The sequence below is a fragment of the Equus przewalskii genome, chromosome 13, assembly GCF_037783145.1.
Source record: "Equus przewalskii isolate Varuska chromosome 13, EquPr2, whole genome shotgun sequence".
Classification (NCBI taxonomy): Eukaryota; Metazoa; Chordata; class Mammalia; order Perissodactyla; family Equidae; genus Equus; species Equus przewalskii.
Window position 1 is genome coordinate 45,325,397 of NC_091843.1, and position 14,614 is coordinate 45,340,010.

Consider the following 14,614-nt stretch of genomic DNA (forward strand, 5'->3'; position numbering starts at 1 on the left):
TTTGATTTTTAATTATGAAATGCCACGGACTGAGAAACGACTAGGATTCCCAGAGACCTCAGGAAAGCAGGGCCACGAAGGAAGACCCCAAAGGCAGATGATGGCAGAGGCAGCTCTAAGGGTTCAGAGGGCAAGTCGCCAGCCTGGATGTACCAATTGCTAGGGTTTAATCATTAATCAGGAGTCCAAGCCAGGAACTAAGGATATGCCCCAAGACCCATTTACCTGCCCTGCGCACCCCCCCAACCCCAACATTTCAGAGGCTCTGGCTGCAAACCCGGGCAGAGACCTTCCCAGGCTCCGCCAGGAGCACACCCCCTGCGCGGACTCCTGGCGACCGCGGCGCCTGCACTCTGCCTGGACCCCCGCGGCCGCCCGAGCTCCCTCTTGGAGGCCGAGGGCGCATTTCAATCAGGAAACGCCCAGCCCCTCTCCGGTCCCGAAGACTGACGCCGCTCCGGGTGGGGAGGTGAGGGTAGGAGGGCGATAGGGAAGGCCCGGCCTTCTCAGATTGAGGTTGCAGCCAACTCCCGCTCGAGCCTCTATTCCTGCTTGGCTGCGAATCCCCCCACCCCGGGTCTTGATCTGAGTTTCTGCGGGAGGACCCATTCTCATCCTCAACCTTGTGGCCTCTGCCCGGTGGGAAGTTCAGCTGCGGATCTAGCCAAGCAAACGCGTTTAGAGACCCTGGCCCCTTGTCCGCGGCCCAGCGAGGGCCGAGGGGGAGTGGAAGGGGCTGATGCCTCCTTTCCCAAATCCGGTCCCTAACCGCCCCCTCCCCCGTCGTCTGCTTGCTTTGTACAGGCAGTCAAAACAGAGCTAGCGGCCAATTGAGGGGGACGGGAAGCAAAGCCGACTAGCGCCTCGCCCCCTCCAGCCGGCCCCCCGGCCCTCCCTCCCGTTTCCCACTTCTCTCCTCGCCCTAACCTCGCCCCCATCCCCCGCTCATTTCCTCTCGCACCCGGGCTCGCCAATCCCTCTTTCCAAACCCCTCTTCCAGCCCTGGCCTTCCTCTCTCGGCTCGCCCCCCTTCTCCCCAATCTCAGACCTGTCTCCTCCCTTCACCCTATCCCCTTCCTTCCTCTTCCCCTCCCCCAGCCCCTAGCTCCCCTTGTTCCTCCCCACTCGATCGCCCCCTTACTCTGTCCCCGCCCACTCTGCGCCGGCCTCTCGGTCCGGGCTGCGCCCCACGTGTGGACGGCTGCGCTCCAGCCCCCACTGACAGCCGCCGCCCGCCGGCCCGCCCCGCGCCCCGCCGGGCCTCAAAACCCCCGCGCCGCGCCCTCGCCCGCCGCATCTTCCCCGGCGGCCAGCCTCCCGCCCTCCCTCTCACCGGCGGCTCGCCCCGGCCCCGCGCACCTCCGCCCGGTCCTCAGCCGCCGCCGGCGCGTCGCTGCCCCGCGGGACTCCGGGCGAGCCGGGAGGAGACCCTCCTCTTCTTTCGGGGGCGACTTTTGTTTGCTTGCCGGCTTCTTTCGGGCGACTTTTGCAGCTTTCCAAGAACTGTGCCCGTAGCGCACGAGAATTCGCCGCGCTGCTGCGTGCAGGCCCTTTTTTTCTTTTGAGGTCCGCTTTCTTTGTAACTTTACGCCGCGGCTGCTCGGGTTACTTTTGTAATTTCCCGCCCCCGCCCGCTGGCGGTCCTGTAGTCGCTCGGGGCCGTGGCCCGGGGGATGCAACGTGGACCGCGCGGGGCTGCCGGCCGCTCCGCCGCCGCGCCTCGCCGCCCGCTGCCCTAGAACCCGCGCCCCGCCGGCAGCCAGGGGGCCGGGGCTCCCGCCAGAGCAGGGAGCCCGAGCCCAGGGGAGCCTCGGGAGCCGACGAAGGGCTTGTTAGACCCTGACTTTTTTCGGGCCGCGCAGATTTTGTCTTTGAGCGCTCCCTCTCCGCGGACCTCGGTCCGCGCGCTCTCGGCGCCCGCGATGGGGAGACGGCGGCGGCTGTGTCTCCAGCCTTACTTCGTGTGGCTGGGCTGCGTGGCGCTCTGGGCGCAGGGCACCGCCGGCCAGCCCCAGCCTCCGCCGCCCAAGCCGCCCCGGCCCCAGTCGCCGCCGCAACAGGTCCGGCCCGCGGCGGCGGGGTCCGAAGGCGGGTTCGCGGTGCCCGAGTACCGAGAGGAAGGTGCCGCGGCGACCACCCGCGTCCGCAGGCGAGGACAGCAGGACGTGCTCCGAGGGTAGGTGGACAGGCGGCACGGGGGGAACCTGGCTTGGCAGTTTTCCATCTCATCCCTGCCTGAACCTAGTTCTGGCGGCCAGAGCTGCGGCCCCCTTCGCCAGGAGACCCTGAACACTCCCAGGAGTGCCTCCCCCTTCTCCTCGGCAGCTCAGCCGGCAAAAAGCGCTCCCTCGGGGAGTTGGGCGCGGCTGGGTCGGAGGCCCCCGGTTGCGGATCGCAGAGCGCATGCGAAGCCCGAGGTGCGGGAACAGGTTCCGAAAGTCCGGCGGAAGGCGGGCTGGAGTCCACCCGGCGCCCGGGCTGGTGGAGCCTGCCTGCTCCCCACCGTCGGGGGCGCCGCTCCCGAGTCTTTTGTTTGAGGACGTGTGTGGGGGGCTTACAGCTCACTCTAATCACCAACCCGAGCGCTCGACCTTTCGACGCGCCTTCCTTGACACGTCGGGGCCAAAGTAACAGTTGATCCAGGAGGGGTGGATCTGGGGACGAGAGTAAGGACTTTGGAAACGGAGTGTTCCCTTTGTTCTCTGCCTCTGGAGGCTGGAATAGTAGCAAATTATATGTTTCCATGTTTCTTTTCCCCTTTTAAAAAGGCAGCAACAGAGGACAGATGAAAGACAGTGTTCAGACGTTTCTGAACCTCCCCCATTCCAGCGTCTAGCCCATTTACTTCCACGTCTGCGCCCCAAGCCCCAAGAATTTGAAGGGTAGTTTTGGTTGGTTTGTTGTACTGAAATCTCGCTCAGAGTTTTGTCTACGAAAACCGTTAACATGTTACCTCACCCCGTCTACGTGTGTGTGACCTGGCTTGTCCATCGCAGGCCCAACGTGTGCGGATCCAGGTTCCATTCCTACTGCTGCCCGGGCTGGAAGACGCTCCCTGGAGGAAACCAGTGCATTGTCCGTGAGTGTTTGGCTGGGATCTCAGCTTGGGGCAGCTGGCTCGGCCCTGTCTCAGGGCAGACCTCTTGCATTCAGTCGTTTGGACACACAGCTGCATTTAGAATCGAGTGGCCACATAGCTGTGATAATTAGGACTCGGCTCCGATTGAATGGTGGGGAAGAAGCAGCCGGTTTGCATCAGTTTAGACTTCACTTCTAGACTCTGTTGAAGCGCAATAATGATAAAGGTTTCAAAGATACTTGGAAGTTTTATCTTTCTATGTCTATTAATAAAAACTGAAGGGGGAGTAGAGCAATTCCCTAGATAACTCAAAACCACTTTTCCTAAGAGTCCAGATAAGACCGCAATGTGATTATGTAAATTATCTGCCTTTTGACTCTGCTTGAGGTTTAGGCCTTGAATATCAAGCTTTCTTAGGCCTTTGTACAAAACCACTTTATTATCCCTGGTTTCATCTCAGCAGCCACATAACATAGATATAAAAAGAGCACTCTAACGGATTTAGAGTTGACCCAGGTTAACAAAATTTTTAAATGAGAGGACTGTTCCAAATGGCTTTGCTTTTTTTTTTTGAAAGGCATTTGAATTTAGAATTTCCTGACCCCCAAACCTCATAGTGTACAATAGATTTCCTTAGAACTTTAAAAGTTCTGCATATCTGACCCGAAAAGCCTTGATTATTTGATTCAGTTTCTGAAGTGTACCCCGCTCTGCAAGTTCTGATTGGAGAAGTCATTAGTTATCAGCCTCACGGTGATGGCCTGTGGGATGTCTTATTTCCTGTGCTTGTGAATTTGTGAGTTGAAGTGTGACTGGCCGTCTCCTGTATGTTTGTATAGCGCAGCCACATTCGTCTTTTCAGGAGGGGTGCCAGGTATCATAGACAGCACATTCATTTAGAACCAGTCTTGACTTTAGATTGACCTCAGTGTTCTCCAGGGAAAAGATAATTATGCAACTATGAACAGAGAAAAAGGGCCAGCCACACTAGCCCTGGGATAATGAGGATGTAGTGGCATCTCTGACTCTATATTTATTGGTTTTGTGGGTTTGAGATGGACCCCTAATGTTATTTCAGTGCAGGTTTTAAAAAGGAATGAACTCTCAAGTGTTGTGAAGACTAGTTTCTTATTATTTTTTCTGCCCTAAAAATCCCACAACTTCCAGTAATGAGGCAAAAATAGGAAACAACCACTGTGTTCTTTAAAGTGATTCATAAATATTTAAAATAAACCCTTTGATTATATACCTTTGCTTTTGTTTAAAAAAAAAAAAAAGAAGGGATTACATTCTTTTCTCTGCAGCACAGAAGTCATGGATGTGAGGCATTTATGGAGGGTGCGTTTACTCTTTCAGGCCAGTAGGGCATTACCATGCCTGCTTTACACTTACATGGTTCCTAGAATCCTGAAACAGCTAACGTCACTCACCACACACCTGCCATACTAGCCGGGAGTGACTTAGGCACAACGGAAAGTCTGACTCACTAAATGTAATGAATGTGACTGCCATTATTGAGTTGGAGAGCAGCCGAGGAGAAGGGATCCGTTTATGGTACGTGTTGAAAATCTGTAAAGTCAGGTTTTATTGGATCAGTGTGGAATGGGAATTCCAGAGAACAGAGCCTTCCAGAATATTTGCAGTAGAAATATATGTATGGCCCTCTGAGTGTCAGCTTTAAATACTTTTGGTCTTTGAGTAACATTGTACCCTTTATTTGTTTAGAAGAGCAGCTTTGGCAATCTCAGAGTAACAGTGAATGTTGTAGCCTACATTTCTACTACTTGAAATATTTGGGTGCTTATGAAATACATTGGAATGTGCATGTAGCATAAGGCTATAAAAAGCATAGACTTTGAAATGATCTTTATATCTGCAAGAAACTTTTACTACACTTGTGTCAAGTGATATCTACAAAAATATTTATTAGCACTTTAAAAAAGTAATTCAAATACCCAGGAGTATAAAAGTACACAAAATAGAAGGAGACCGTAATGCCTTTGTATTCTTTTGTATGGGTCTCACCTAAATTTTAACTTTTAATTTTCTGCATTAAATTCAGTAGTCCATTTATTTTGACATTTAAAGTTATAATATGTGGGGCCAGCCCAGTGGCGCAGTGGTTAAGTTTGCAGGTTCTGCTTCAGTGGCCCGGGGATCGCAGGTTCGGATCCCCAGCGTGGACATGGCACCGCTTGGCAAAGCCATGCTGTGGTAGGCGTCCCATATATAAAGTAGAGGAAGACGGGCATGGACGTTAGCTCAGGGCCAGTCTTCCTCAGCAAAAAGAGGAGGATTGGCAGCAATTAGCACAGGGCTAATCTTCCTCAAAAAAAAAAAAATTATAATATGGGGAGGTAAAAATCAAAATCAAGAGTTTTGATTCCAAGATTTTCTAATGATAATAAATTATTTCTTATATTTATTGAATTTCCACCATATAGCAAAAGAAAAGCTCTGAGCAACTTACGAAAGGAGAGTAAGTAAAACACAAATAGAAAATGAGGACCAAAGATTAATTTTCTCATACAGTTATACACCAGCATTCTTTTCCTGTAGAAAGATATTAAAATGGTAAACTTCTAGAATTTTAATGTTTGACCTTGAGTAGGCTTCATGAGTAGACGAAGATATTAAAAGAAAGTGTATTTCTCAAACTACTGGAAACATAATGCATTTTGTTTGAGTCTCTGTGTTTTGTTGTTATTGTTCTTAATTGTGGCCTGCAAAGATCACTGAAGTACTTCCAAACTTCCAAGTATTTGTTTCCAAAAGGATGGAATTGACTTTCTCACTTTCCATTTGTTTTTTTGATCTATTAGAACGTGAAGCAATGGGAAAGTTTGCTTATTAATTTATTTATTGTGAAATGATGCTATGAAGGGCATTTTGATCATTGGAATAACTGTGGGGAGGGGTTGGCCAGGAATCATAGCATTTGAGACCTGAAGAAACATCAGAAGACGCCAGTATAATCCCTTTGTTTTATTTTACCAACGAGAAAACTAAACCCAGAGAAGCTGTGGGTTTTTTTCCAAGCTTACGGTGGGTTATTGGCAGAACAAAAACTCCGCCTCAGACCTCTTGCTTATCCTGTAGTTACTGTGCTGTGCATCTTCTCCCAGCATCGCTGAAATCCCCACACCCAGGTCCTTTCTCCCTCTCCCTCTGATATTTCTGGGCCTCCTGGTGTGAAAGGGACAGATATTTAGGTGGGGGATACCATAGTCTGAGATGAGTGTGAGGAGAAAAGGCCTAAGCACTCTTGCTTCTCACTGGCTCACGATGTAGAGCACACACCTGAGGCCATGACACGGATCTGTCTGAGGATGACCAGTCTGCAGCCCATCAGGCCTTCTTTGGTTTTAGGACCTGGGTAGGGCCACTTTGTATATTAGCTGAGCCTAGACTAAATGTCTGCCTGCTGGGAGTGAGGGGGCTTTGAAATAAAACAGTATTTTAGTGAACATTTATCATTGGAAAGTTATTGGTGATCAGCAACTCTAGTATATTTTAAGAGTTAATAATCAAATCCATGGCAGGAACCATGTTCCTGCCTAGAATTAGTTTTCTACCTTCATGCCCTGATCTATGACATTTTCATTTATAAGGCGTACTAATGGAGATGCTGACCATATTACGTGGATGTTGAAAAGCAATTTGGAGAAGAAAAACAGTTATTGTATTAGTTTGCTTCTGTAAAATATGCTCTTTACATTATTGGGGGTCTCAGATCTCTTTGAAAGTTGTGGCACCCCTCCCTAGCAAAAGACACATATGCGCATTCACATAAATGTTTACAGCTAGTTTCAGGGTGTTCCCAGCCTCTCCTCTTCTTGTCTTCATGCATCCATCATGGAGTATGAAAGCACATAGCCTTTGTGCACAAAGACAGAATCCAATTGTGAGTATAGTGATAAATCTCTCAGCTCCTAAGTGAACTGACTCTAAATATGGGAGAGACTTCCCATTTGAAGGCACTCGGCTAACGATTTTGAGGCTACATGGTATGTGCTGTGTCAGTGAGCCCAACATTCTTTGCTGTGATGACCCTCATACCTTGGAGGTCACAGCTGCAGGAGGCTTTGACTCTCCCTCCATCAAAATGTCGCAGAAGCTTTTCTGAGCAGCAGGAACAGGCTAGGTTGTGGAGATAATATGGGAGAAGAAAGGCTGGAGGAAGGAGAGAGGGAATTATTAAGGGGAACAAAGATTGATGATGGGGCAGGTCAGATACCAGCCGGGAAGGAATGTGCATGGAACCCCTGGGGCTTGGCCAAGTCATTAGGGCCTGGAGTCTCTGGCTCAGCCAATTTCACATTCTCTGTCTCCTGTGAAGGTCTTTTACAGAGTGGGCTGTGTTTTCCGAGGTTATGCAGGACCTTTGGATTTCCTCAACCCTCCCAGCTTCCTGGGACCAAGACTGACTTCTCGTGGTGAATTCTGCATATAAATCTCTGCCTTGAATGGAAAAGATTATTGAAAGCAGAGTTAAAGAATTAGGATTATAGAACTTGGAATAGCTTCATTTTTTTGCCCATTATCATAAGGATACTTGTGAGACTTACTCTCATATCCAAAATGGGTAATTTTATTGCATATCTGAAATTAAACATATATCACATATTTTATATCTTAGTTTTTCAAGTTTATGTTTTTTAACCGTAGCTTTCTTGTTTTGTGAACTATGGTTTATTACCTAATTATTCATTTTCTTTCCTATTGTGCTTTCTGCAGCAATTTGTAGAAATAGTTGTGGAGATGGATTTTGTTCCCGTCCTAACATGTGTACTTGTTCAAGTGGCCAAATATCACCGACCTGTGGATCAAAATCAAGTATGTTTCTTATATGTAACCCTATTTACTGCATTACCCTTAAGCTTTTGAGTAAATACTAAATGTTCTTTTCAATGATGCTATAAATCCTTGATTATTTTCCTCACTAACCAAGTCTGTATTAATCTTTGGAGTAAAAAACTTTGGCAGCTTAGTTATTGCCACCGACAACTAAGGGACAATGGACTGATGATTTTCATTAAGAAAAATGATTTAATTCTGGTCCAGAACTTGTGTCTGTGCAGTAAAAGAGCCTGGATTCAGTGGAGAAGTAGTTTTTGGTGAATAATAGCTATAACTTCCTGGGATTTTACTGTGTGCTGGGTACTGTGTTAAGTGTATGACTACATCATTTTATTGAATCCTCAGTGAACACTACCAGCTATTATTATTATTACCCCATTTTAGAGAGAAGGAGATTGAGGCATGCGTAAGTTAAATAACTTGCCCAGTGTAACATAGATTTGAATCCAGGTATTCTGATGCCTAAGCCTATGGACTCAAACCCTAGGCTCTGTTTATTGCCGTGGTTTAACTCCTGTGGCTCATATCCTGTTTTGTGGGTTAACTAAGGGAAAGGATAAGAGGATTGGGATGACAACGCATCTATATTGTGTCCTGACCAGATGCTTTACATATATTAACTTATTTTGCTTTACACACATTAACCCCCAACGACTCGAAGATCACTGTAACAGTGGATCAAGATTGTGTTATTGATGATCCAGTTAGAAATTGTTGGGTCTTTGAGGTCCAAGATTAATCTTGGAGGCCAGTGTTTAAGGTAACATTATAACAAGGCAGAAACACATATTCTTTATTTAATTGTTCAGGAATTAAATAAATCTTTATGTCCGTCTCAAACGAGCTTGAAGTTGATGTATTTTTAACATTTCTGTCTACAAACTGGCTCTGAGAAAAGGTAATAGTGAATCCTTCTGACTCAGGAATATAAGATTCAAGATTCATACAACAAATGTCATTGTCTTCTGATGAAAGTTCTTAAAACGCTAATTTCACTTTCTTTGAAAATAATCTGTCATTTTCCCAGTCCTTCATAACCTATTATTCAAAATTTGCCGAGACTTTCTTGACCCCCCTGATTAGCACATTTCCTCCACCACTTTCCTGAGCCTCACTTGTCTGATACAGGAAGATACCTTGCCTATATCTTCGTTATCCTATTCTCTTAGTTTTCTCAGGTATGCCCTCAGCAAAAAACCCAATCCTGGAGAAATTTTACAATTCAACTTCATAATTCCTCTCCCTGGGCAGCTGAACGTTCACTGGCCCACCCTCAGTTTATGGTATATAATTTAGTAGGGAATCGATGAATTCACTTGGCCTTGAGTACTCACTCCCTTTCCATCAGGAACTTTTCTGTCCTTTCAAATCCTTATCCTCCTCCACCTCCCTAAAGCATTTAGCAGCATTAATCACTAGCTTCTTGAAATACTTTCTTTTCCCTTCACTTGCGTAATATCAATGGCCCACAATGCTCCTTTTCTTGATGATTATTTTTTAGTCTCCTTTCTGCATCTTCTTCATTAGCCTTCCATTCAAAGTTTGGTATTCCCAAGAGTTCTGTCCTCCCTGGGTGAACTCATTTACATATCTGTCTTCAACTACTTCTAATATGTTGCTAACTCATGATGATAATCTCCAGAGCAGATTGTTCCACTGAGCTTCACATTCACGTGTTCCCTTTCCTATTCAGCATCTCCACTTGAATATATAGTAAGCATCTGAAACTTGGTAGCATGAGACTTGATGCATTGCTGACCATGGTCTACCTCTTCCACAGTTTTGCTTGCCTCAGCAAATGGCTCTACCGTTCACCCAGTGTTTAAGCAACTGCTTCTCTTTCTCTCACTTCACCTCTTTTAACAAGACCTCTAGCTTCTACTGAAAAATATATCTCAAATCCATCTTCCCGTTTCCATCACCACTTATACCATGTGCTTCAGCTACCCTCAGCTCTCACCTGGACTATTGCAATAACCACCTGATGGGTTCCCAAGCTTCTACTCTTTCCTTCTTCAACTGCATTCTCTGTAGAGTAGCCAGAGTCATCTTTTAAAAATATAAGTCACATCACTTCACTGTCTTTTTGAAACCTTTCAATGACTCCCTGTTGTATTCGGGATATATTGCAAACCTGTCTGTGGCCAAGGAGGCCTTGCATTACCTGGCTGGCCTACACCTACTTCTCTAAGACCTTCTCTTCTCAATCCACCACTTGATAATCATGTGAATCTTTCAATTTTTCAAACAGAGGAAACCCTTTGCTATCCTAAGCTCTTTTGATTTTTTGGCTCCTCTTACTGTGAGTTTCGTCCGTGGTATTTCTCATGCCTGGCTCATTCTAGTTCTTCAGAACTCAGCTTAACTGTCACGTCTGAATGGTCTTGTCTGGATCCTGTATATAGATTCCTCCTTGGCTGCAGGCTATTCTCCTTCACAAGACAGTTTCTTTCAGAGAACTTATCACAATCTATAATGACCCTATGGTATTTATTTACTTGTGTTTTGTCTGTCTCCCTAAGGGAAGGTGAGCTCCGTGAGGGTGGATACAGAGTCTATCATGACAGCAGGGCACCGAGCTCATATGGCAGGCACTTGGCCCCTGCATTCTGAATGGATACATGTGTGTCTCCTGCACCTTAGAAACTATGCTACTAGTCCCCTTATATTTATTTCCTTTAACACTGAAAGTGTAATATATTTTAAATGCATACTGAATAACATATGTTGTAACAGATATGCTCATGTGTGCACTTACAACAAATAAATAGAGATATGCTTGGGTCATAACATTTACATCTGTAAAATATATTTGTCATTGAATTGGATATTTAGTGTAGTTTTATAACTCTCACAGAAACTACTGTTTTGGTGATTGATGTTTTTATGGTTTTTGTTGCTCTTTGCAGTTCAGCAGTGCAATGTTAGATGCATGAATGGTGGGACCTGTGCAGATGACCATTGCCAGTGCCAGAAGGGATATATTGGAACTTATTGTGGACAACGTAAGGAACATCAGAATAGACTTGATTTATTAGAAATAATTTGATTTAGTGTGTATTTCATATTCAGTCATAAGTTAAGGTCATGTAAATCCTATGATCCTTTAAAGAAAAAATTTTAAGTAGTAAGCCATACCTTATGACTAAATTTCTAATTTCATCCTATAATATTTTTTTGTAACTCTTTTAAAATTTTTGGACTATTGATGTTATTGAATACCACTGGTGCTTTATCAAATCCGACACATATCATAAGTACATATTTACTTGTTTTTCTTTTATCTTTTATTTTTCTTGTATACTTTCCTGAAAAAGTAGTGAAGTTTGGTGTGATATCTCTCTCTATATTTATATGTATATGAGCCAATCTTACAAGTGTCCTTTGCTCCAATATATTTAATTATTTAATACCACAGTACAGGGCTATGAAATGCCTTTTTGAAAATCAGATGTTGTTGTCAAAGAGGGAGCTTTAATCCAGTAAAGCTCTTATCTTTACTCACCGGAAAACATCTTGTACTAATTAAGAAATACCCTTCTGGCAAGGATGTGAGGATTAGGGCTCCTCAATTATGGCATGTTACTGGGGAATACTTTAGGTTAGTGTTTCCAAAATTGGGAATCCCCATATTTTTAAGTATGGATGACATTAAAGAAAATTGATTCATAAGTAGTAGGAAAGTCCCTTTTCACTTCATTTGCGTTTTATCAGGTGCAAAATCTAGTTTTACTGATTATCTTCAAGGCCTCCCCGGGAATTGCTCATCAACCTTTTTAGCATAGAAAGACCAAATCTTGGGTGTGCACAAATATCTAGCTTGTTTTAATCTTATTTCATTTTTGTTACAGTTAAAACATTTTTTAAAACTTGTAATAAAATAGGGTCTGGCCCCGTGGCCGAGTGGTTAAGTTCGCGCGCTCTGCTGCAGGCGGCCCAGTGCTTCGTTAGTTCGAATCCTGGGCGCGGACATGGCACTGCTCATCAGACCACGCTGAGGCAGCGTCCCACATGCCACAACTAGAAGAACCCACAATGAAGAATACACAACTATGTACCGGGGGTCTTTGGGGAGAAAAAGGAAAAAAAAAAATAAAATCTTTAAAAAAAAAAAAAATTGTAATAAAATATATGTAACATAAAATTTATCATTTTAACAATTTTTAAGTGTACAGTTCAGTGGCATTAAGTTGATTCACATTGTTGTGCAGCCATCTACAGAACTTTCTGCATGTTGCAGAACTGAAACTCTATACCCATTAAACACTAACTCCTCGTTTCCCCCTCACCTCAGCTCCTGGCAACCACCATTCTACTTTCTGTCTCTACGGATTTGAGTCCTCTAGATACTTCACTTAGTGTAATCATATGGTATAGGTCCTTTTGTGACTGGCTTATTTTACTTAGCATAATTTCATTCGTGGTTCATCCGTCTTGTAGCATGGTCAGAATTTCCTTCTTTGTTAAGGCTGAATAACATTCCATTTTATGTATATCCCATATTTTGTTTATCCATTCGTTCATTGATGGACACTTGAGGTGCTTCCACCTTTTGGCTATTGTGAATAATGCTGTTGTGAACATAGGTGTACAAACATCTATTTGAGTCTCTGCTTTTAGTTCTTTGGGATATATACTCAGAAGTGGAATTACTGGGTCATATGGTAATTCTATTTTTAATTTTTTGCAGAGCTGCCATACTGTTTTTCATAGCGGCTGCACCATTTTACATTCTCACCAGTTACCTACTAGTTAGGGTAATCATAGCTTTCTGTTTGTAAGTGCTATAAAGTTTTCTTTTAAAAAATTTTCAGATAAATAATCAATTTAAAGAAAAATATCCTATTAAGGTCAAGAGTTGGCCAACTTTTTCTGTAAAGGTTAGATAGTAAATATGTTAGAGTTTATGGTCTCTATCACAATTACTGAACACCACTGTTGTAGTGCAAAAGAGACCATAGACAATATGTAAATGAAAGAGCTTGGCTGTGTTTCAGCAAAACTTAATTTATGGATGCTGAAATTTGAATTTCATATAATTTCCAGATGTCACAAAAATATTATTCTTCTTTTGGTTTTTTCAACCACATATAAATGTAAAAACCCCTCTTAGTTCATGGTACAAAAATAGACAAGTGGACCAGAGCTGGCCTGTGGACCATAGTTTGTAGACCCCTTATATAGGTGATTCTCAAGTATGGCAAAAGCTGTTAAGGTAATCTGATATTGACTGAAGTTTAGGAAATGGAGTGTTAAAGTATTTAAGAGAATACAGTACATTGAGGCCAGTTTTCTTGCAAAAATAGGAGATGCCAATGTAATATGTTTTTAGGCTAGGATTGGCCAGGCAAGAGCAGGAAAGAGCTGGACAACAGTGGAACAGAAATTGTAGCAGTTTCTTTGTTCATGGATAATTTTTTTCCCTGTATTTTCTTCATACATTCAGGTTTTTCCAAATTTTATACAGTGGACCCCAGTTTATAATCATAAGAAAAGAAAAAGCCTATTATGAACACAGTATTTATAAGCAGGCAGATTTATACCTTTTTTTACACCTACAAAAAGAAGATCTGGTCGTATGTCTGTTTCACAGAGTTCAGTAGCCAGAGAAGAGACACAGTTATCCTTTTTGAAACTCAACTTTTTTCTCTGTAGGGGAGAAAAATCATAATTACTTTAGAATTACAGGGGGAAACGTCTTGCCTCAGCTCCTCTTTCAGCGTATTTACTCAAATCTATCTTGAAAGTTTTAGCCTGAATTCAGCTGCTGTACTGTCTGGGGTGTATGTGTGTGTGTGTGTGTGTATTTCCTGAAGGTTCTGCAGGAAGAGCTCTTGCAGGTGTGTCTCTGCTCTGCCCTTCATGCAGAAGTAGGAAGCAAGGGGATGGAAAGGAGTTTCCCTTCCTGGAGGAGGGGCTCTTGTGTTCTTCTGTCCTTGTACCAAACCATATTGACGTTACCACAGTTTCCAATTAGGGGAAAGTGAAAAGCGCTGGGTCAGAGGAGCAGCATATACTTGAAAATGTGTTCTCTAGAGATCTCATGGGATGAAACCATCCTTGTCTAACATTTGTATCGGGTAACAGAGCAGATGGTAAAGGCAGAATATGGAACCAACAAAATTCATTAGTCAGTAAATAGAAGGTGAAGGGAAGATAGCTACTCCATATCAGCTCGAGAAAGGAAGAGCTTTCTAAGTTGTCTTATAGAGAGAGAGTGTTATAGTACTGAGTAAAGAAGCAGATGTAACTGTTTTCAGCTTGTGAATCCAGAAAAGTCCTGGAAATATGTTTGCTAAAATGAGGATTATAAAAACATTTAAACTGCTTAGTTGTTTCCCAGAAATACAGAAAGCATTCTTTAGAAAGCACTTTTTAATGTCATTCAGCAATGTTCATTGAGTGACTGCTGTGTGCCCCACACTGTGCAAGGTCCTGGGAGTATTTCAGCGAGCAAACCAGATGAGCCCCTGGGCCTCACAGAGCTTAAATTCTGGTGGGGAAAACAATTAACAAGTAGGTGAAAAGCTAAATACCTAATACATATTTAGGTAATGAGAAGTTCTAGAAAAGAGCAGAGTAAGAAGGAAAGAGTCTGGTTCAGGATAAGCAGTTCTCTGCTATTTTACATTAGGGATCTCTGAGAAGGTAACTTTGAACACAGTCTTGAGTCTG

At 44.2% G+C, this 14,614-nt stretch overlaps 1 protein-coding gene across 1 annotated transcript in view; it reads left to right on the forward strand.

The window, feature by feature from the left end:
* Positions 1–1,290: 1,290 nt before the first annotated feature.
* Positions 1,291–14,614, forward strand: part of FBN2 (fibrillin 2) — a 236,490-nt gene continuing 223,166 nt past the window's right edge. Inside the window, exons 1-4 of the mRNA XM_008530057.2 lie at positions 1,291–2,176; positions 2,997–3,079; positions 7,817–7,915; positions 10,849–10,944. Coding sequence (XP_008528279.2) covers positions 1,923–2,176; positions 2,997–3,079; positions 7,817–7,915; positions 10,849–10,944 — 532 coding nt within the window. The 5' untranslated portion in view covers positions 1,291–1,922. The remainder of the gene's footprint in view (positions 2,177–2,996; positions 3,080–7,816; positions 7,916–10,848; positions 10,945–14,614) is intronic.